The sequence below is a fragment of the Pipistrellus hanaki genome (assembly GCF_964339955.1).
Source record: "Pipistrellus hanaki genome assembly, chromosome: 3".
Taxonomy (NCBI): domain Eukaryota; kingdom Metazoa; phylum Chordata; class Mammalia; order Chiroptera; family Vespertilionidae; genus Pipistrellus; species Pipistrellus hanaki.
In genome coordinates this window covers 144,872,599-144,896,751 of record NC_140505.1, presented here as the reverse complement: position 1 = coordinate 144,896,751, position 24,153 = coordinate 144,872,599, and the positions used below count along the sequence as shown (strand labels likewise).

Here is a 24,153-nt window from a genome sequence, read left to right as displayed (position 1 = left end):
CCGATTGGTGCAGGGGCAAGCGATCAGGGGCAGAGCTGGCTGGGGGGAGGGGCCGCGGGCAATCAGGGTGGTGGTGGCTCACTGGGGGCAGGATTGGCCAGGGGAAGGGATCGCAGGCAGTTGGCTCGCTGGCCCTGCCCCTGATCAGGGTTGGAGGGCTAATCTGGTGTGGGGTCAGGTGGGGGAAGGGACTGCAGGAGGTTGGCCAGCTGGCCCCACCCCCCAATCAGGCCAGTTTGCCAGCGCAGTGGGTTTCATAGCAACCGGTTGTTCTGGTCATTATGGTGTTCTGATTGCTGGCTTTTTATATATTTAGATTTAAAAATGACCTACATGGCCGAAGCCGGTTTGGCTCAGTGGTAGAGCGTTGGTCTGCGGACTGAAAGGTCCCAGGTTCGATTCCGGTCAAGGGCATGTACATTGGTTGTGGGCACATCCCCAGTAGGGGGTGTGCAAGAGGCAGCTGGCCGATGTTTCTCTCTCATCGATGTTTCTAGCGCTCTATCTCTCTCCCTTCCTCTCTGTTAAAAAAATCAATAAAATATATATTTTAAAAAATAAATAAATAAAAAATAAAAATGACCTACATGCTCTCCAGCACTTAAAAAACATTTTAAAAAATATATATATATTTTATTGATGTTTTACAGAGAGGAAGGGAGAGGGATAGAAAGTTAGAAACATAGATGACAGAGGGACATCGATCAGCTGCCTCTTGCACACTTCCCACTGGGGACGTGCCCGCAACCACGGCACATGTCCTTGACCGGAATCGAACCCGGGACCTCTCAGTCTGCAGGCCAAAGCTCTATCCACTGAGCCAAACCGGTCCTGGCTTAAAAGACATTTTAATAACGTACTAACGTCTGTAACCTGAAGTCAAAACTTCTGGGTAAGGGTAATGCCTTACGCAGTGGTCGGCAAACTCATTAGTCAACAGAGCGAGCGGCAAACCACGCTCGTGAGCTGCAGTTTGCCAACCACTGCCCTAGGCAAACTCATTTTCTGCAACTTATTCAACTCAAAAGAAAATTAAGCTTATCAGTCTGGATTTCTGAGAAATGCGGGTAATGTTTTGTGTGGGGTTCTATTTTGCTTTTGTTTTTTGTTTGTTTGTGTGTGTGTGTGTGTGTTTGTGTTTTAAGTATTTTTATTGAATTTTAGAGAGAGAGGAAGAAGAGGAAGAGAGAAAGAAAAACACCTCTGCTGCTTCCTGCACATCCCCTACCAGAAATCGAGCTGACAACCTGGGTATATGCTGACTAGGAATCAAACCAACAACCTTTGGGTATACGGGACAAGACCAACCGAGTCACACCAGCCAGGTCAGGAATGTGTTCTGTTTGTTTTTTAAATTTGTTTTTGTTGATTTCAGAGAGAGGAAGGGAAAGGGAGAAAAAGATAGAACATCAATGAGAAAGAATCACTGATCAGCTGCCTCCTGCATGCCCCATACTGGGGATCGAGCCTGAAACCGGGACATGTGCACTGCCCAGGAATCAAACCGTGACCTCCTGGTTCACTGGTCAATGCTCAACCCCTGAGCCATGCTGGCTAGACTCAGGAATGTTTTTAAATAAACTTTCTGACACTGGATAAAGAGGAATTATTTCATTATTCATAAGACTTTGAAAAATATTTGAAAGACAACATAAAAACAAAGTTCTAAAATCCATTCCAAAAGCAGGTAAAATAAAAACAAAGCTCTAACCTTGTAGAACTCTATCAGAAGTCAACATTCTATGACTCAGAGAAGCCATGTTTCTCCCCTTATCAGTCTCCACACAGAACATATTCAACCAATGTTGCTTACCAAATGACTGTATCACAAGAGTTGTAAAACAAAAGAAATTCTACTATCACCAACAGTCATTACCTCTGGGCCAGTACCCCAAGATATGAAGTTAGAGTTATGATTACTGCATAACTACAAAAAGGGAAATTCCAAACCTAGGATACATATCCAGTTCTGGTGCAGTCAAAAGAAGAAAATAGTTTGTCCTGTTCCATAAGCTGACAGCAATAATTCTTACCCTCCAATTCCGAATTCGTTTGAGCCTGTTGGGGGTTTTCTCCAGAATCTGTAGAAATTCATGTGTCAGTTCTACAAATGAAATAGAGCATTTAAGAAAAACTCACAGAGAGACAAAGTAATGAAACAAGATTTACCTCAACTAACTATTTTCATCTGAATCAAGTCACCTTTGGCCAAATATGTGACAGATCAAGATGAAGTGCTTTTCAAGGACCCTTACTCTAAAACTTACCATCTAAAAGTTCCAAGGTCACAGTGGCGTCAACATACTCCCACCAGTGCTTCCCATCAGTTGAGACTGGGATCTCCCAGTTGGACCACTTGCAAGCCAGATGAATGCAGACACAGGCCACTACAGGAGGTGTGTACTGCAGGCTAAATGTGGTCAAATGCAGGCTGACATCAGAGGGAAGGAAACAAGAGAGTATCATGAGCTCTCAATTCTGAACCCAAAGTTAAAACTCTCCATTATTGAAAAAAAAGTAAAAAACAAAAAAACAACAACAAAAAAAACCACTGGCAAGCAAGTAGGGTAAGAAATATCCAGTGCTCTGATTCAGCACTAAACATTATTTTCCATTAACCCACCTGCTCAATTAACATTTATAAATTTTCTGACTACACATCATTCAATTCACATAACTGATGGACTAAAAACAAAAACAAAAATAAAAATCTAAAACAAACTGGGTACTAAATTTTTTAAAACAAGGATCAATTATTCTGAAAATAAGCTCAGAACTTAAGGAAAATGATAAGATTTTTGATATGTATAATTTCTAAATCAAATACCTAAGAAAATATCCTAAAAACTATCTTGTCTTTTGCCAATCGTACATCAGGTCTATTTAAAAAATAAATAAATAAATAGACAATCACTCTCTCAAGTGTGAATATGCTCAACTGCTGGTTTATTTTTAAAATTTCTCTTATCAGTCTATTAAAATGAATTTCTTAGCCCTGACAGTCATTAGGAATATCTTTGGTTTCCATGAACAACCAATAGATTGGAGATAAGAATGAGTAAGTCATTTGATAATACAAGTTATGTATTAATTTTTTCTTTAAAAAAGAAAAAGTATTAAAATTCTTTACACATATATATGCCTATTTATCTGGGAGTATGAGAAAAAACAAAGTCTTTTAAAATCCTTCAACTCATATTTTCAATCACTATCAATGAATTCCAAGTTTATCAACTTTCAGAACTATGCTCTTGGATATTTTAAAGCTAAGTAACACGCAGAATTAAAAATGTTATCAATTAGTAGTATACAATTACATCAACTTAGCAAATTATTCTAGTTTACTAAGTGCCAGACCTGCCATCTTTCCTTATGCCCTTCAAAAAGTGACAATCCCAACTCAAGTAAAGTCCTATCCCAAAAATATAAAGGAAAATATTAAAATATAAACCTGTTGGTTGCCATGAAGTAAGAAGTCTGTGCTAAGTCCTTGCTTGCTAAAAAAAAAAAAAAAAAAAAAGTGAGGGGGGAAGGAAAAAATTATTAGTTCCATTTATTCTCAACAATAAATTAGTAAGCATTTAATATTTGCAAGGTAAATAATATAATGGTAAATGAAGCTGACATGGTCCCTGTACACCTGAAGTTTACATTCTATAAAAAACAGATTAGCAATTTTTAATTATAAATAACTGGATTGCTTCCAGACCTAAGAATTCAAGCTTTATCCTTTACACTAAGTATCTGACACTTGTTTAAAATGCAATCTCTGGACATCCTCCTTAGAGTTTTGACCAGTATGTTTGAAGAAGGACACAAGCATTTTTAACAAGTACTCAGATTCTGATGCGATGGTTCACTGAGAAATACTTAACTAGAGGATGAACTAATGTGGAGGCAAGATCAGAATTTAAAAGACCTTGATATGTTTTTGGAAAATGATTTGTGCTTTAAAATAATAAGTTTAAATTAAGTAACCTGTGATTTAATCCTAAAATAATCAAATAACAAGTTATTTAATATATTACCAAAAGAAAGTTCCTTCTTCCAAAACAAAAAAAACTGTTCTGGATGACAAAACAAATTTTAATCTTCCTTAGATTAAATATTAGCATATATCCATCTCTAAGCCTATCCTTGCTCAACACAAGCCATTTAATGCTTTCAAAATATCAAAAACTCAGGGGAAATTTTTGGAATTTTCAGATAAAACGACTGTCAATCAAGGAAATAATTTCAAATAACTTCTAAATAACCCTCTGGGTGGTCTTCAAGAATGCATAGGACAATCAATCCTACAATCAAATTAGGAGAGCCTACTCCCAAAATATCCTTAAAATTGCTATTAGTTATGATTTGATGACTTTTCAAAATCTACCCCCAGCTTTCACAACTAACCCTCAAGAGACTGACTCTTTAAATGGATATCACCTAAACACATTAATTAGCAGCTGTGTTACGTATTTGTCTACAGCAATTTGAGCCTTTGAATGGTAAAACAATTTTAGAGCACTGTCTCAAGCTGGGATTCCTTACCTCGAACAAGTTGAGTGCACTTTACCACATGTGTATGTGGGTGATCAATTGTTAGTTCAAAGCCTAAAAAAAGGTAACGCATTAAAAACAAAACTAAAGACAGTTTGTACATCTGTTATCTGAGTCATCATTTAAGGCCTTCCTTGTTTTCCTTCCCAAATTACTGTTCAGAGGCTAATCCCACAGAACACGCAGCACACTCCTCTCTAAGACACATTGTCTCCAATGCTGCTTATAATATTTAGAGCTAGAAGATACCATTAAGATAGTAAAACTAATGCAATCTCAAGACCCTTGAAAACCAATAACCTCTAAACATAAAACACATTTTAGGTACAACAGAATGTAATAATATATGGTTGAAAGGAGCAGTTTTAATCAAGTGTTGACTCTTTTATAACACTTAACCTTCAGAAGACATTTTAAAACCTATTCTTCTCTTACCTCAATTTTGTTCCTTTTCATCATTTTAATTTAAAAAAATATATATGTATTTTATTGATTTTTCTACAGAGAAGGGAGATAGATAGAGAGCTAGAAATGTCGATGAGAGAAACATCAACCAGCTGCCTCTTGCACACCCCCTACAGGTGATGTTCCCGCAACCAATGTACATGCCCTTAACCAGAATTGAACCTGGGACCTTGCAGTCCACAGACAGATGCTCTACCACTGAGCCAAACCGGCTTCGGCCATCATTTTAATTTTAATAGGTACTGATCATTTCATCCAACCCTAATGATCTTTATTAAAACTACTTGAGAAGGATCAGTGTTGTCTATAAAAATTTTCTGAGTTGATGAGACAAAAAAAATTTTAGATCAAGAAATTCTATTGAGAAATTTACATGATGTAAATTATTCTAAATGGATAACTGATTCTTGCAAATTAGATCTTTCTGGCTTCTAAATATTAATAAAAATTGACCCAACCAGAAAAATACTATTGTCCCCTAAAATATGGTCACAATGAAGATAATTTATTTAGCAGAAATTAACTTCAGTGATCAAGTTTGAAGAACTCAGTGTGTGTATATGTGTGTTGTGTGTGTCTAGTGACCCCCCAAAAATGTACACACACTTTAACATTTGATAAGTCATTTAATTTTCACTCTTTTTCAGGTTTAACTAATTTGAAATAATGAGTAAAGCCAGACTAAGCTGTGAACAAAGAAAATTTATTCTAAATTTTTTCTAGGTAACTCGTTAAAAAACGAAAGTACTCAAGGGGGCCACTAGACTTTTTTATAGGGATACAAAAAAGAAAGTCTAGGTTATACAACCAGCAGCAGTCAATGACCTGAAAGCACACGAATACCAAACAAAATGATTTTTTATTCCATTGCTTTATGTTATCAGCAGTTTCTGGACCAGAATGGTCATCAGGCACTGACCAAAAGATTTATTTCTGTAGGTTCTTTTAAATTCTAAAAATGAACTGTATGTTAATAAACACTGACTTTATAATCATTCAAAGTACATATACATTTTTGGGAAGTGTGTGTGTGTGGGGGTGTGTGTGTGGTGTGGTAAGCAATAAAATCTTTATTTTCCATATTTGCTTATAAACTTTTTAAGGCAATATCTCTGATGAAAATAATAATACTAGATTAATAACAAAGTATCACCAGGATTTCCAATGAACTGCTATACAGCAGATCCTCAAGTAACTTTGTTTTGTTCAATGTCATCTATCTATATATATAAAAGCCAAGCAATCAGAACGATGGAATGACTGGATGACTAGAACCGGATCTCTATGACATGCACTGCAACAGCCAACTGGCCCGATGGGGCCCCAATCAGCACCCCCAACTGGCAGCGGCTCCTCCCGCCCCTGCTGGCACCCATTGGGACAAGACGGCCAAATCCCATCCATGCACAAATTCATGCACTGGGACTCTAGTTTCATTATAATGTTGATGAGAAAAAGAAAAAAAATTGATTCCCAGCTGGGGCCACTGTCTATATAGAGTTTGCACATCCTCCCCATGTCTGCATGGGTTTTCTCCAGGTAATCCAGTTCCCTCCTAAAGCCCAAAGAAGTGCACATTATGTGAATTGGTGTGTCTAAACTATCTCAGTCTGAGTAAGTGTGAGCACGCCCAGCATGGAAGGCACCTTGTCAGGGTGTTCCTGCCTTGTGCTCTGAGCTGTTGGAATAGTTTTTCAGCCACCCTCAACTCTGAGCTGAAATACTTGGATTGAAAAATAATTATCTTACTTGGCTTTTTTAATTAATCTTTCTTAAATGTATGCAGAGCTCACATTTATTTCAATGTGTAATATTAGAAGTGATTTGGATCTTTATTTACAAGTTTGGTGATGTTTTTGTGACCAGAACTATGTAATATGAACTTGAGTTTTATTTATATCAATTAGCCTATGATAAAATTAGTTTCATAATATATAGTTTCACTAAAGCCAGTTTTTAAGAACCTATTGATGAAGTGAGGACTTAATGTAGCTTGAATTCTTCCACCTACACTCTGCCATTCTAAACTCTGATTTCCAATTTAAAAACAAATGTTGTTATCTAAATATGATAGACTATAAAAATCCATGGAAGGAAAAGAGTCCTTTAAATAGTTGCTGCCATTAGTTATCAAAAAATTAAAAACTGCCAAACCTTAAAAAGCAAATCATGAATCCCAGAATGAGGAGGGAAAAAGGACTGCTAACTGCTATTTCAGAGGTCAGTGTGTCTTCATCATTTCTTCTATATAGGTAAAACTGGGCTCAATAACCTCTAAATTTGCAAAACCTTCCCAAGAATTTGTCCTCCTGTTTCCTATTTTGCAAAAGTTAAAAACATATCATATTATATGAATATTTCTTTAATATGTTAAAGGGAAATAAACTTACCTAAAGTCTGCAGAATTATGCTTTCTAATATCACCAGATCTTGAACTTGTTGCAGGTAAGCCTGCAGGTGAGAAGACACATAAAGTACAATATAGTAGCATAAAGTATAAACAATTCTTTTTTTTCTTTAAATATATTTTATTGATTTTTTACAGAGAGGCAGGGAGAGGAACAGAGAGTTAGAAACATACATGACAGAGGAACATCGATCAGCTGCCTCCTGCACACCTCCTACTGGGGATGTGCCTGCAACCAAGGTATATGCCCTTAACCAGAATCGAATCCGAGACCCTGGAGTCCGCAGGCTGACGCTCTATCCACTGAGCCAAACCAGTTAGGGCCAAACCAATTCTAACACCCCTCCCAGAGAAATCAAAACCAAAGACAGGGGTAGAGTTATGAAATAGAGTAGGAACTGAAATTAATCTTTATCCCTATTCAGTACAGATTCTCCTTTTAAAAGAAAACAAAAAAAGGAGTATACTGAGAGAAAACACTTTATTCATAAATAGCTACAGAAAAAGCACGTGAGATTTGGTTCATTTTCAGACTGACATTTTAGGTTTTATAGATCATTTGATATAACTTCAAGAAAATTAAAAATACAGCTTCTTCAACATCATCAGAATACATTTGCAGAGCCTTCTTATAGGCAATGTCAAACATTTGACTCCTGTTAAAACTTCCCCTTTGGGCCGAAACCGGTTTGGCTCAGTGGATAGAGCGTCAGCCTATGGACTGAAAGGTCCCAGGTTCGATTCCGGTCAAGGGCATGTACCTTGGTTGCGGGCATATCCCCAGTAGGGGGTGTGCAAGAGGCAGCTGATCAATGACTCTCTCTCATCGATGTTTCTAATTCTCTATCCCTCTCTCTTCCTCTCTGTAAAAAAATAAATAAAATATATTTTTTAAAAAATAAAAAAAAAAAAAAAACTTCCCCTTTGGGGTAATGCTAGATTTCAAACTTCATAGGAGAGTTCAAAGAAAAGGGAGCAAACAATAATGGAAGCAACCTCACTAATAATGTTTTAATATTGATTATATGCTAAAATAACACTTATGATTAAATAATTATACAAAATATATTGAAATTTTGTTTTTCAACTAGTGGTAGTGGGGGAGGGGGTGTCCCTCAGCATGGCCTGCATCCTCTCCAATCTGGGACCCTTTGGGGGATGACTGATTGCTGGTTTAGGCCCAATCCCACAGGCACTTGGACATCCCTCTCACAATCTGGGACTACTGGCTCCTAACTGCTCACCTGTCTGCCTGCCTAATTGCCCCTAACCACTCTACCTGCTGGCCTGCTTGCCCCCAACTGCCCCTCTCCCCACTGCCGGCCTGCTCACCCTCAAGTGCACCCCCTCCCACTGGCCTGATCAATCTCAACTGCCCTGCCCTCCTGGCCCAATCACCCATAACCACCTCTGCCTCAGTCCAGCCACTATGGTTTTGTCCTGAAAGACATCAAAAAGGTCTCCCAGAAGGTCTCCTGGTCTAATTAGCATATTACCCTTTTATTAGTATAGCAGAGGCCTGGTGCATGGGTAGGGGCTTGCTGATCTGCCCTGAAGGGGGTCCCAGATAAGGGTGGGGGTCTCCTTGGGGAGTGGGCCAGCCTGAGCGAAGGGCCTGGGGTGGTTTGAAAGCCGGCCAAGCCCCAGGCTTGGTCCAGAAGGTCTCCCAGTCTAATTAGCATATTACTTTTTTTTTTTTTTTTTTTTTTTTTTTTTAATAAATTTTTATCTTTCATATTATTACAAGTGTTCCTTTCCCCCCCCTTCCCACCCCACCCTCTGCCCTTTCCCCACTCCCCATTGTCCTCATCCATAGGTGCACAGTTTATGTTCAGTCTCTTCCCACATTCCCCTCTCCCCTTTTCCCCAAGAATCATCAGTTCACTCCCCTTCCATACCTCTGATTCTATTATATTCAACAGTTAATATTGTTCATCAGATTTTTTTTTTAATTTCCTTGGTTTTTAGATTCACTTGTTGATAGTTACGTATTTGTTGTTCATAATTTTTATCTTTATTTACTTTCTCTTCTGAAAGAACCCCCTTCAGCAATTCATATAATTCTGGTTTGGTGGTGATGAACTCCTTTAGCTTTTTTTTTATTAGTGAAGGTCTTTATCTGACCTTCGATTCTGAGTGATAGCTTTGCTGGGTAGAGTATTTTTGGCTGTAGGTTCTTGCTATTCATCACCCTGAATATTTCTTGCCATTCCCGTCTGGCCTGCATGGTTTCTGTTGAGAAATCAGCTGACAATCGTATAGGTGCTCCTTGATAGGTAACCACCTGCTTAGCTCTTGCTGCTTTTAATATTCTCTCTTTGTCCTTTGCTCTTGGAATCTTAATTATGATTTGTCTTGGTGTGGTCCTCTTTGGATTCCTCTTATTTGGAGTTCTGTGTGCTTCCTGGACTTGTAAGTCCAATTCTTTCCCCAGGTGGGGGAAGTTTTCTGTCACTATTTCTTTCAGTATGTTTTCGATATCTTGCTCTCTCTCATCTTCTGGGACCCCCATGATTCTGATGTTGGATCGTTTGAAGTTGTCCCAGAGGTTTCTTACATTATCTTCAATTTTCTGGATTCTCTTGCCTTCTAGCTTCTGCAGAGGAGTGTCTTCTGGCTCTTTATGTTCCAAATCTTTGACTTGATTCTTGCGATCTTCTATTCTGTTTTTAGGACTCTGTAGAATATTTTTTATTTCAGACAATGTATTCTTTATTTCTTGTTGATCCCTTAGCATTTCTTGTTGATCCCTTTTCATATCCTCATAGGTCTCATTTATTTTATCGGCCTTTTCTAGGAGTCTCTTGAAAAACCCTATAAGTGTGGTTTTGAACTCTATATCCAGTCTCTTTTTGTCCTCCATTTCTTTCGTTTGTGATCTATTTGGTTTAGGCATTTTCGCAGGCAGCTTTCCTGATGGGGCGGGGTTTCAGGGTGGAGCCTACAGCCTCGGCTTCCGTCAGCCCCGCCCTATGCGACTCCTGAGACTCAGGGTCCTTCAGTACTTGTTGCAAGCGCCTCTGAGAGAAAGGTGCCCTCGATTTTCGCCTGCTACCAAACAGTGTAAGCTCTCCCGCAATGGGCCCGAAACTGGGGTTCAGTTCAGTTGGAAGTGGAGTTGGAGGTGGCGTTCAGAGCAGTCTGGAGCCTGTCTCCTTCCCGCCAGGGCAGTCCTACGGCACAGCCGGCCGGCCCTTCTCTGCGCGCTGTGTGCGCGCCTCTGGGACCTCCTTTCGCTGCTTCCCCGAGTACTGCCTTACAGCCCAGCTCCCTCTGTGTGAGCCTGGGTCCCCGGGGTCTGGCCTAGAACGGGGGTTCAGAGCAGTCGGGGGCCCAGCACAGTCGGAGTGTTTATCTCCTTCCCGCTAGGGAACGCCAGCCAGGCACTCGGCCTCCCTCCTCTCTGGCTCTGTACTCTCCGCGCGCGCCGCGTGTCTCCGTACCTTGGGCTTTTACAGCTCCTCCGCGCTTCCTTCTGGTTTTCTCCTTGCTTCTCGTTGTAGAATTTCCAGTCAGTTGACTTTCCTGTAGTTCTGGGTAATGTCCATTTTATATTTTAGTTGTATTTTATTGAAATTGTTGCGTGCGGCTGCGGCTAGGTGCCTACCCGAGCAGCCATCTTGGATTCTCAGCATATTACTTTTTTATTAGAATAGTTTAAAAGTTTTAAATGAAGTTAAAATATTTTAGCTCTCTTCCGACATGCTGTCGGCGTGAGTGGGACAGAGCCCATGCTAACATGGAAGAGGCTCTTTTGTTTACTGCATCGGACTCGGCTCTCTGCTGGTCCTTGGGGATCACCAAGTCTGGGCATGACATTTGGGGGCTCGTCCGGGAACCCCAAAACCCTGAGGGACTCCGATCAGGAGAGCCTGACTGGCCGCGGTAAGTGTGTGTGTGTATCTGTGCTTGTGTTAGCGCTCTGGAGGGATGAGGAAACCCCTCGTGTCGGGAGTGCCAGAAGATGTCTAGATGGACGCATTGCTGGAAGACCATGGGCCGGAGGATTCAGAAGACGTTCCGACCTCCCGGGAGGGCCCCTCACAGGCAGGAGAGACGTGGAATCCTCTCCTAGAGGGCCCCTCACATGCAGGAGAGGGATGGAAACCTCTCCCAGGATGAGGTGAGCAGCGTGAGCCGATGTCTCAGAGGCAGGAGAGAAGTGGACCTCTCCCAGGATGAGGCGAGTCGTGTGAGCCGACATCTCACAGGCAGGAGAGACGTGGAATCCTCTCCCAGGTCTGGTTTTAAGTTGAAATGTTGATGTTGGGCGCCCTCTTGTTGGTTGTGATTTTCTGTGTTGTGGAGGTTCAGAAGGGCCAATGGCAGAGTTGTTGTTCTAGTGAGTGGCCAGCTTTCAATGTTGGAGGGCCACCAGTTGGAATGAGGCAGTCGTTTGCTTTTGCTTCCACAGAGTTGGAAGACTGTTCTCAGGAGCCCTCTGTCTGTTTCTTGTTCTTTGTTTGTATGTTTGTATAAATAAAGGTTTCAGTTTGCTCTTGTTTGTAAATTTGCTACTCTCTCCCCACAGAGCAGGCAGTATGGGGGAGGGGAAACACGTGGCGAAGCCACTCCCCAAGGAAGTTTTTATGCATCGGGGATTTCTGTGCTCATGTAAAGCAAAAAGGCCAGTTCAAAACAAGTGTGCATAGTTTTGGGCTGTGCTTAAACTCTTTTCTGTGTACAGAATGAGCTTTAAAGATGGTGGAGATGAACTGGGAGATAAATTAAAGCTGGTTTCCCAAGGCATTTCAAGCAGCTTTTGAAATCCCCCCTCCGAGGCAAGTAACCAGTAGGAAGTAGATAACAGTTTATTTAAGTGTTGATCTAAGTATGCCTTGCATGATTTTTTAAAAATTGATTTTTTACAGAGAGGTAGGGAGAGAGAGAGCTAGAAACGTCGATGAGAAAGAAACATCGACCACCTGCCTCTTGCACACCCTCTACCTGGGATGTGCCCACAACCAATGTACATGCCCTTGACCGGAGTCGAACCCGGGACCTTTCAGTCCACAGACCGATGCTCTACCGCTGAGCCAAACTGGTTTCAGCTTCCTTGCATGAATGTTAAGGATCCCTTAACACAACCCACGAGGTTTAGGGTCCGATTTCTGGAGAAGGCCACACACTCAAATGAAGAGAGAGACTGGAAAAGAGTTAATTTGGGAAAATGGGGGGCCAGGCGGGAGTCAACCTCTAGTGGGAAGACTACCACTGGGTTCTGGCCTAGCTATCCCTTTTTTTGAGGCTATGGGATGCACCCATTACCCTTGGGCAGCTTTGGGAAACACCCAAGGCCCTTAGGTGGGTAGGGGGCAGATTATCATATCAGTATGGATTTACATGATTACAAGCTGGGGAAGTTGCCTCCGTTACTGTTGTCTCAATTAGATAGGCAGTGGTTGGCTCTGACCTTTCAGAGCTTCAAGGTTGACCAGCTTCTTTCTATTAGTGAGACAATGATTGGTTTCTGGCACATGAAGTCTACAGAATTGCTTTTAAAGTGTAAAAGTATTACTGATTTGAGAAATGCTAAGTATTTGATTTGCTACCTGAAAAATTTAAAGTTCTGAAAGTTTAAGGTCTCTTGCTATGAAGAGGTTTTAAAGCTACACCTTATTTTTAATGGAGAAAGGTGTGGACATGCCCTTCCCACCCAGAACAGGTAATCCAATTCCAGCCAGCAGCTATCTTTAAACAATGTGTTCATTTGCATTTGAATGGCTACACTTTTTGCTAGCCCAAGGACAAGTTTACATGTAAACAAGTTTGCTTCTCAGTTCCCCTAGGCAGAGAAAAAAAACATGGTTTGGATTTTGGAATTTGTTCTTGAAAATATAAAGGTTTATTAATGGGGAGTTGCTGGATGTTTGACTTTCGAGCTCTGAAGGTTTGGGGATTTGATATGCTTAAAGAATGTGGTTTCTTGTTCAAATTAAAATCTTAGTTTGTATTTGGAATTTAAAATCTGTAATAAGAAGTGAAACTCCACTGCTGAAACCACCTCTGGAATTCAAAGGTGGAAGGAGAGGGCGAAACTATCTGCTCTCCTGCAATGAGATTACTCAATGCTTTGTTTAAAATTCAGGGAGTCTGATTGCAATGTAGGGGTCACCGCTCCCCCTACTAGCAGGAGGCAAGTGCCTTTCCCAGTGGAAACGAAGTGGACTGCCAGATGAAAACGCCTCGGTGGGAGAACCTCCTTCGCCATCTGGGACCTGCGCCACGCTCCCTGCCTCTGCCCACCCGGCATCCATCCCCCTTCAGGGGTTGTTTCGAGTAGTGGTGGCAGGGACAAGGAGAGAAATTCCCTTGTGAACCCCTGACCCACAATGAGATTGTTCTATTAGTGTGATGTTTGATTTATATTTTAAGGATTTAAAACAGTGTGAGAATAATTATTTGTGTGATTTAACCCCCGGTGACTGCTTGGACACTTTTCACCGATGTTCTGTTAGGGGGCTTAGAGGTGCAGCTAGATCTGTATCTATAGGAAAAATGTGGCATTTTAAATTTCAAGCGGCTGGAGGCCTGGGAACAGAGTACTGGACCTGCTCCCTCCTCTCTTGCTTTTTCTATAAAATTTGAGGCATGGTTATGTATTTTTGAAGGATATAAAAAGAAGGCTTAAAAGTTATGAAAAAGGAGAGCACAGAAAAAGAATGTCCTGACAGGTTAGCTAGGAGAGGCAAGCCTGTTAGTTTCCTGGTGGACACTGGGGCAGCCTATTTAGTCTTGTGAGAGCTGGTAGGACCCGTACATCAGTCCAGGAAGCCACCGGACAAACTGCCTGTTTTCCTTGGACATCAAGAAGGACTGTGGACCTCGGAAGGAACACGTACTGGGGGAATGCAGCTGCTGAACTGGTCCAAAGTGGAACAACGGGCCTTTGAGGAGCTAAAAAAGGCACTCATCTCAGCACCTGCCCTAGCCTTGCCAGATGTCGCGAAGCCCTTCCACCGCTACGTGAGTAAGGGGCATTGCAAAAGGGGTTCTCATTCAAGACTCTAGGTCCCTGGAAGAGACCTGTTGCCTATCTAAGAGACTGGACCCTGGGGCAGCAGGGTGGCCAGTGTGCCTCCGGGCAGTGGCCACCATAGCATTGCTGGTGAAGGAGGAGATAAGCAGACTCTGGGCCAGGAGCTACACTGGCTGTCAGCCCTGCCGGCCTGCTTCCAGATGATGGTCCAGAGGAGCCCATTCGTGGCTGCATGGAGGTGATGCAGTGCTTGCCATCATCACCACACGAGGCAGAGGCAGCGGTAGTCACCCTGGACCACACCATTTGGGCACAGTCCCTGAACTTTTGGCCTTAATCCAGGCCCTTTGATGGGGACACTGTGCCATCCACAGAGAAAGGGAGTTACCAACTGCAGACAGAAGGAATCGGCTGTACAGAAGCAAGCCACTGAAGGACCAGATGATTGGTGGACCCTCCAGATGACAAAACTGTTGGTCCCAGAGGTTCTAGGTCAGACGTTAGTTGCCCAGTGACACCAGGTTACCCACTTAGGTGTCACCAAGAATTCTGAGTTTCTGTGCTTGCCTCTATGTAGTCAAGAGATTACTCCAGGAGATTATACCTAGATTTGGGCTGCCAGTAGTCATGGGATCAGATAACAGCCCAACCTTTGTAGCCAAGGTATCTCAAAGTAAGGAGTTTAACTAAATACATCCTAGAACCTGTGAAAATTGGACCAACCCCGTCCTTCGCCCTCTTATAGGCCAGGTGTACCCCCTACTGGGATGGATTTCCCCCCTCTTTTTGGGATCATGTATGGTAAACTTCCCTCCATCCTTCCCAGGGTTAGGAAGGAGGAGAAAACTGAAATTGATAACCATTCCCTTGCTCAAGTCCTTACAGGCTCTGCAGTTTGCTCGTTCCAGATGCACTGTCAGTGCCCATCGCAGACCCTGTAGCCTGGAAACTCAGTGTGGGTAAAGAAATTCTCTGCCCAAGGACTCAAAGAGATGCTACACTGTTATCCTGAGCACACCCACGGCTGCTGAAGTAGACGGCACCCAGACCTGACTACACGACTCTCATCTCCTGCATGGCCTGGATCCTGGCAACTAGCAGCCTCACCTATGACATCCCTAGCCTGGGCTCCATGCAGGCCAGAAGGAGACTTGATGCCTGCAGGAGGGGAACTGGACTTCAGTGAAGACAATACTGATGGGAACTGTGGTACTAAGGGTCTTGCTAACTGTATTTGTTATTTATGCTGATTCTTACTCATGTTGTCAAGAACATTTTTACTAGCCAGTGAGAAAGTCTAGGACTAAGTATAACAGAACAGCGAATGCCCTAAAAGGAAGTAGGCTGAGTCAATGATTTCACTCATGCACATAAGACAAGGGGGGAAAGAAAGGGCAGGGCAGGGCAAGGCTAACTCCTGACTCCATTTTGTATTGTGGGGTAGGGCGGAGCTATCCTCCATTTTGTGTAACTGGACCCTAGCCCTCACCCGACCAATCAGGGTCAGCCAAAGCAGTGACATCACCACCCTTATAAAACCCCCTGACCTGTCCAAGTTCAGCCTCTTTTCTGCCATACTGTCGGTGTGAGTGGGACAGAGCCCATGCTAGCATGGAAGAGGCTCTTTTGTTTATTGCATCAGACTCGGCTCCCTGGTGGTCCTTGGGGATCAAGAAGTCTGGGCGTAACAAGGTAAATTAAGATTTTCCTTTATTTGAGGAAATTTCTTATATATTGTATCTTAATTTTTCAATTACATTTTTTCTGCTATTGTCTTTAAGAAAAAATTGTATATCAGATATTTGTCTCTCAAATACTACTTTCTTCTAATCCAGTTTAGCTCTTTATTGTTTTATTTCATTTTGCTTCATTTTCTCAATTCTGTCCTTGTCTCTGACTATAGATGTAATCTTTTTGATTACTTTTATGTAACTTTCCTTTCTATGAAGTTTGAATCTTATTCTACAAGGTCATATTTTTACATCTCCTTTGGTTGTTATATCATTTCCTCTTCAAATCCTTGTGTCTCTTCTTTGAACTCTTACTTCAGAGGTGACATTTTCTTTAATTTTATTGATTTCATGGATTTTTTTTCTTTCTGAATTCACTTGCTTGGATGACATGCTTTGGGCATGTATTTTTTCACTTACCCATTGCCATACCCTTTCCCTCCTTTTTTATTTATTTTTATTTATTTTTTTTAAAGATAATTCTTTCTTAAAAAAAAATTTTTTTTTATTGATTTTATACAGAGAGGAAGGGAGAGGGATAGAGAGCTAAAAACGTCAATGAGAGAGAAACATCGACCAGCTGCCTCCTGCACACCCCCTACCGGGGATGTGCCCACAACCAGGGTACATGCCCTTGACCGGAATCGAACCCAGGAACTTCCAGTCTGCAGGCCAACGCTCTATCCACTGAGCCAAATCGGTTTCGGCATTTCCCTCCTTTTTTAAACTTATCATATTGTTGTGGACTAAAAAAAAGGAGCCATATATTAAACGTGATAAGCTCAGGAGAGGCCTGCATAGCATATCCAATGAACTCAGACAAAAAGTAACCACATAGGATGGTCTAACCAGGGGTCTTCAAACTACGGCCCGCGGGCCACATGCAGCCCACAGAGGAGTCTGATCCTGCCCGCCAGGTTTTTTGGGCAGTGAGCGCAGCCGAGGTGTTACAGTAGGAATTAGTAGTTCATATAGTCCGGCCCTCCAGCTCTCTGAGGGACCGTGATCTGGCCCCCACTTTAAAAAGTTTGAAGACCCCTGGTCTAAACCAGTGTTTCCCAAACTTCTCTCATGATGAGAATCACCTGGTGGAGTTGTTAAAACACAGATTCCTGAATCCCAACTAAGAAGTGCTAAACTAGAATTTTGGGGAACATATAGGTAAAATTGTATACTTAACTAGTGCTCTAAGACAGATTTTATATACAGAGCACTAAGATAGGTATGCAATTTTACCTATATGTTCTCAAAAATTCTAGTTTAGCACTTCTTAGTTGGGATTCAGGAATCTGTGTTTTAACAACTCCACCAGGTGATTCTCATCATGAGAGAAGTTTGGGAAACACTGGTCTAAACATAACAATTCCTAATAAAAAGTGAGCCATAGTGGGTAGTCAAGTCCTAGTCCTAGGCCTGTAGCTTCCTTGACAAAGGTCAAACTTTACCTTAAGTAAGCTTGTCTGTAGCCTTTTTGCATCTGAGGTAACACACCTTTGAAATGTCAGAGTAATCTCCTTTCCAGACCCCTCAGGGTACAACCTCCCATCAGAGCAAGAGACTTCTGTTATCTTGTTCCCTAAATCCCTTATCTATGTTTGGTATATGTTTGTCTATCTTATACCTACCTATGTAAAAGGAGCTTGTGTTTCCATTTTATTCTTCATCCAATCTCACAGATTTTGCTTTCTCTGGCCTTTCTAATCTACCACCAATGAATTTTCTGTAACCCCATTATGCCTCCTCCTTTGATTCTAATGTATAAAATAAGCTGCAAAACTGACGTTCTTTGGGGCATATTTTCAACCCATTGAGATTTTGCTTTCTGGCAATTGTCATCAGTTTGGCTCAAATAAACTCACAAAAATTATCTAAAATAAATAAATAAATTTTTTTACATAACACATGACTCCCCTTATATCTCCAGTGGACAGCACTGGTCTAGAACTTTAGGAGAATTAGACTTGAGCCCAGAGTAAAGAGACTTATGTTATAATTAACTTTCCACTTAACTTTATGATCATTTTGAAGTCCAGGAAGCACTTGCAACTATGCTAGTTCTCTTTTGCATAAAGTGAAGGAAATATCTTCACTTAATCACCTCACAAAAAAGATACAGACTCAGACCCTGGCCAATTTGGCTCTGTGGTTAGTGTCAGCCCATGGACTGAAGGGTCAAAGGTTTAATTCCGGTCAAGGGCTTGTACTTTGGTTACAGGTTCAATCCCAGGCTTGGTTAGGGTACATGCATGGGGCAATCAATTGATATTCTCTTTCACACTGATATATCTCTCTCCCCTCTCTCTCTGCCTCCCCCCAACTCTGTCTAAAAATCAACGGAAAAAATACCCTTGGGTGAGGATTAACCAAAAAAAATAAAAAATGAAAATAAAAAAACACGAACAAAAAAAAGATTCAGGTGAGAAGTTATGTAAATATATTTCAGAAAAGAAAAAAAAGCAGAGGTTATTATTATTATTATTATTGTGTGTGTGTGTGTGTGTGTGTGTGTTTAATAGGTTACTGATTTTTAGAGAGCAAGAAAGGGAGAAGAGAGAAACACTGAAGTGAGAGTGCAACACTCACCAGCCACCTCCACTTTCATCCCCCCAATGGGGGATCAGACCTGCAACCTGACATGTGCTAGGACCAAGAATCGAACCAGCAACCCTTCAGTGCATGGGATGTCCAAACAACTGAGCCACACCAGCCAGGGATTTCTGTTTTATTTTGTTAAAATAAAATTGTCTTTTTTTGTCAATTCTATAGACAAATGACATTTAGTAATTAGTCTCAAACCTAAATAAAAGTTCAGAGCAATAACTCTTTTCAATAGGAACTACTGGTGTAGCCCAAAGAGAAAATGAAGGAAGTCAAATTCACCTAATTAGGGACTACTGTCAACACACACAAAATAAATATCCCCCCTCCAAAATCCCTTTTTCCAATAAGAACACACAATTCTATTTATCTATTTGATAAATGATGACTCATGTATCCACTGTAAGGGACTTAAATAATTTAGCAAAAGTAATCCATAATTTTTCTGCAAGCACTTACAAATGTCAGACCTCTCCAATTTTCACAACTCACCACACCCTAGTCACTGACTTATAAAGCCTTCCCTTTATTAAGAAAAGCAAGAAAGGATGGGAGAGAGAAAAAAAGCTGTACATATATGCATAGGATAAAAGTTTAAAAGAATATGCCTTGACTGGGTGGGTCAGCTGGTTGGAGCATCATCCCATACCAAAGGTTCGATTCCTAGTCAGCACACATACCTAGTTGAGGGGGAATAGGGGAGGCAACCAATCAATATTTCTCTCTCACATTGATGTTTGTTTCTCTCCGCCTCCTTCTGCCCCCTCCCCCACACACAAAAATCTAAAAGAATATAGTATACCGAACTGTAACCAGCAGTCTCTTCCTAGGAGAAGGAGAGGAGATGCTTTAACTTTCACTTATAATGAACATATATAACTTTTGTAGTTTCTTAGAAAGTTCTCTTAGAAACAGCAAATGATTAAAATACACACACACATACATATACATGTATACAATGAAATATTACATTTAAAGCAAGTGGAAAATTGTCCTAGCCGGTTTGGCTTATTGAATACTGTTGACCTGCAGACTGAAGGGTCCTGGGTTGGATTCTGGTCAAGAGCATGTACTTCAGTTGCAGACTCCTCCCCAGCCCAGACCATGGTCAGGGTGCACAGGAGGGAACCAATCAATATCTCTTTCTCACATCAATATCTCTCTCTCTGTCTCTCCCCCTTCCACTCTCTCTAAAAAATCAATGGAAAAATATCCACGGTGAGGATTAAAGCAAGTGGAAAATTAAAAAAATGGAAAAATATTTGGGATTTAGTAAGTAAAAAACACACAACATCTTATATAATAAAAGCCTAATATGCAAATCGACCAAATGGCAGAATGACTGGTGGAATGACCAGTCACTATGATATGCACTGACTTCCAGAGGGCAGATGCTCAATGCAGGAGCTGCCCCCAGCCTGCAGGTGGCAGCAGTGGGGAGGGAGCGGGAAGCTGCAGCCCGTGAGCGGGGCTGTGCCAGGCCAGCCATGGTGGGTGCCAGCGGCCAACCCCTCTCCCCTACTCACCCTGCTGGTTGCCCTACAGATTGGCCCTGATCACCAGCCAGGTATAGGGACCCTACCTGTGCAGGAATTTCCTGCACTGGGCCTCTAGTATATACATATATAGCTACTCATAGAAAAGAAGCTGGAAATAATGATGGTTAACTTATAGATCTGTGGTCCAAATTATATCTAAGTGATATATTTTCTTCTGTTTTTCTACGTTTTCCAATTTTACTACAATGAATACAATTAACTTCTGCCATAAAATTTCCATGTTTTTGTTAAGGAAAAAACAAAAACTAAAAGATTCCTTTAATAGCCCCCATTAGGACTTCAATAAATCAAAGTTATAAAACTAAGTTATAATAAAATTTAAGAAAAAACATATGTGTAATTAATCCCTTACCTCACTCCTGGTATCGGGAAGTGAGTCCTGTGGATGGAGACAAGCATGTGCTACTTTGATGACGTGTTCCAATTTTTTTGGCTGCTCCTCTACTTTAGCTGCTAGAAACAAGGCCGCTGGAGCCACAGACTAGATGGGAAAAAATAAATCATATTTACCATTTGTTTATTTCTAGATCAAGGTACAGATCTAAAAACAAACTAAGTCTCAAGCCAAGTTCTTTGCTTACCTCAACTGCATCACCTCGTTTATGCTTTTTCCTGTACTTAAAAAAAAAGTCCTCCCCTCGCCTACCCATTAATCCACATCCACTTCTAAAAACTGATCCTGCAACAAACTCTCATTAAAAGCTACCTAATCAAGAAGCTACTAAATGTAAATAGAGAGCTTTCTTTATTAAGTTTGTATTAAAACAGTTTACATACTTTAAAAGGAGTACACTGAAATGTCCAGAAAAGGTAAGTCCATACAGAAAAAAATAGATTGGTTGCCAGGAGCTGGGAGGAGAAAGGAATGAGTGACTGCTAAAGTGTGAAGAGTTTCTTTTTCTGGGGTGACGTAAATGTTCTGGAATTAGATTGTGGTGGTAATGGCGCAAGACTGAATATACTATAAAGCGAACTGTACACTTTAAGGTAATTTTATTGTATGAGAATTATCTCAATTATACTTATACTAAAGGCCCGGTGCACGAATTCATGCACAAATGGGGTCCCTCAGTGATTGGGCAGGCCAGCTAGGGGGAGGGACTGGGGGAGGTTGGCCAGCTGCGGGAAGTTGGCTGTGGGAGCGCTCTGGCCATCATGGGGCTGCTCCTGCGTTGAGCATCAGCCCCCTGGTTGTCAGTGCACATCATAGCTACTGAGCATTCATCTGGTTGAAACAGTTGCTTAGGCTTTTATATATATAAACGAGTGGCCCAGTGCACAAAACTTGTGCACAGGGGAGTGGGGGATGTCCCTCAGCCTGGCCTGCATTCTTTCCAATCTGGGACATCCCTCTCATAATTCAGGACCACTGGCTCCTAACTGCTCACCTGCCTGCCTGATTGATCACCCCTAACCACTCTGCCTGCTGGCCTGCTAGCCCCAAACTGACCCCCCCTACCCACGCCAGCTTGTTTCCCCCCAACTATGCCTCCCCACTGGCCTGATCGCCTTTAACCGCCTCTGCCTTGGACCCGCCACCAAGGCTTTTTCCAGAAGGTCTCCCAGTCTAATTAACATATTATCCTTTTATTTGTATAGATATGGAGAATAAATTTTTTTTAAAAAAGTAATTCAAAGCATAATAGTATATTCAACAGGTTATGGAAGGCACTTAAAGGGGGGGAAATGCCTTAGCTGGATTGGTTCAGTGGTAGAGCATCGGTCTGCATCTTGGTTACACCTTGGTCAGGGCGCATGCAGGAGGCAACCCATCGATGCTCCTCTCTGTCTTTCCCTCTCTCTTCTACTCTCTCTAAAAGATCAATAGAAAAATATCCTTGAGTTAGGATTAATCTAAATAAGTAAATGGGGGGAATTCACAAGTAGATATCAAACACAGACACTAAATAATACAAAAGATCAGAGCAATATGACATAGATGTAGCCTGCTGATCTAGGGAACCTCAGGAAGTAGAGCATCTCTAGAATCTTAAAACAATTTCAATGAATCAAAGATGGCAATGACAAGAGCTAGAATTCACCAGGAATAAAAAATTTTATAGAATTGAAATACCCACTTCACTATAATAAATAGAACTGACATGCATTCTAATACAAAAATCCACCATTATAATCAGGGGATACATTCCAAGACTTCCAATTGATGCCTAAAACTTAGAATAGCATGATTTTTCCTTGCATACATACCTATGATAAAGCTTAATTTATAAGTTAGGCACAATAAGGTTAATAACATTAACATAATAAAACAAAATAATTATAACAACATACCAAAATAAAAGTTACTGTGAATATGGTCTGGCTCCCTCGCTTCTTCCCTCCCTCCCTCCATTTCTTTCTCTTTTATAACTGAGATGGCTACTCAGGCAAGACTGCAAAAGGTTTTATGTTACTCAAAACAATGTGCAATTTAAAACTTAGCAATTGTTGCCCTGGATGGTATTTCTGTGGTTAAGTGTCAGTCTGAGCACTGAAAGGCTTAAGGTTCAATCCCTGGCGCCAATTGAGGCATGTAGGGGAGACAAACAATTGATGTCTCTCTCTCTCACATTAATGTTCCTCCCCATCTCCCCTTCCTCCTGCCTCTCCACTTTCTCTAAAATTGAATGGGGGGAGTGGGGAATCCTTGGGTAAGGATTAACAACAACAAAAAATGATCAGTTTATTACAAGAATTTTCCATTTATCAATAATATTTTCAACCACAATCACTGAAAACACTGAAAGCAAAAACCTTGATGAAGGGGAACTACTGTGTATTCCTGCTGTTCTGTTACACTTTGATATAAGAGATTTTTCTCCACAATTCAATTCATATCTATTTCAGTTGTATATGGAGCTTTGTTATATGTACATTCCTAGAGTTTAGGGTAAGGACAGAACCAGAGGAAAATGAGGATGAACAAAGAAATGGAGTATCAGGGCATGAAGCACATTTTGAATACTAAAGTCAGTAGGTTAAGTGATGCAGATAACTAAAAATTATTGACAGTATTACAGATATCTCCCATTTCTCCCTTACTTTGGCCCCACCATCTAGCCCCCACCCCACCCCAGGTCTTCACCACACTATTGGCTGTATCCATGTGCTATGCATATAAGTTCTTGGGTTAATCTCTTCCCGTCCCTCCCACCCCCTGAGATTTGTTATTCTGCCCCATGAGTCCATGCTTTTAGACCTATTTTGTTTGTCAGTTTATTTTGTTCATTGGATTCCATAGATAAGTGACATCTCATTATTTGTCTTTCTCTAACTGGCTTATTTTACTTAGCATAATAATCTCCAAGTCTATCTTTGCTTGCAAAGGGTAAGAGCTCCATCTTTTTGACAGCCATATAATATTCTACTATGTAAATGTATCACAGGATTTTTACCCACTAATATACTAATAGGCTGTTTCCAGCTTTTAGATATCTTACCTAATAAAAGAGCAATATGCAAATTAACCACCACTCCACTGTGCCCACCAGCCACTCAGAGCAAGTATGCAAATTAACCCCAACCAAGATGGCTGTGGCCACAGAGAGCAGGAGGAAGGTTTGGGTTTCTCTGGCAATGGAAGAGGCCAAGCTTTCCGCCTGCCCTAGCCAGCCTAAGCCTCCACTCAAAGCTACAAAGTTTCAATTATAGAAAGTAAACATATCCAAATAGAAATGGCAGCAGCCACAGTGTAAGCAGAAGGCTTGGCTCCGCTCCAGGCTACAAAGTTTCAATTGTAGAAGGCAAATAAATTCCAGATACTAGGACCTCTGCTTGGGTCACCAGGGGGCATGGCCAGCCTGCAAACCACCACAGGCCCCTCACCAGGCCACCCCATGCCCCAAGGGAACCCCCACCCTGATCCAGGAC

The 24,153-nt window shown here is 41.4% G+C and overlaps 1 protein-coding gene and 1 long non-coding RNA gene across 2 annotated transcripts in view; both read right to left on the bottom strand.

Annotated features, from left to right (window-relative positions):
- The window catches only part of CCNT1 (cyclin T1), a 51,931-nt gene that overhangs the window by 7,278 nt on the left and 20,500 nt on the right, over positions 1-24,153 (bottom strand). The window contains exons 3-8 of the mRNA XM_084877396.1: positions 20,636-20,764; positions 7,401-7,461; positions 4,537-4,599; positions 3,452-3,497; positions 2,268-2,431; positions 2,034-2,104 (exon numbers count right to left, since the gene is read on the bottom strand). Coding sequence (XP_084733522.1) covers positions 2,034-2,104; positions 2,268-2,431; positions 3,452-3,497; positions 4,537-4,599; positions 7,401-7,461; positions 20,636-20,764 — 534 coding nt within the window. The remainder of the gene's footprint in view (positions 1-2,033; positions 2,105-2,267; positions 2,432-3,451; positions 3,498-4,536; positions 4,600-7,400; positions 7,462-20,635; positions 20,765-24,153) is intronic.
- Positions 16,635-20,496, bottom strand: LOC311619327. The gene is made up of 2 exons (XR_014794475.1): positions 17,473-20,496; positions 16,635-16,970 (listed from the first exon to the last, which is right to left on the bottom strand). It is a non-coding gene; the product is annotated as an uncharacterized lncRNA (long non-coding RNA).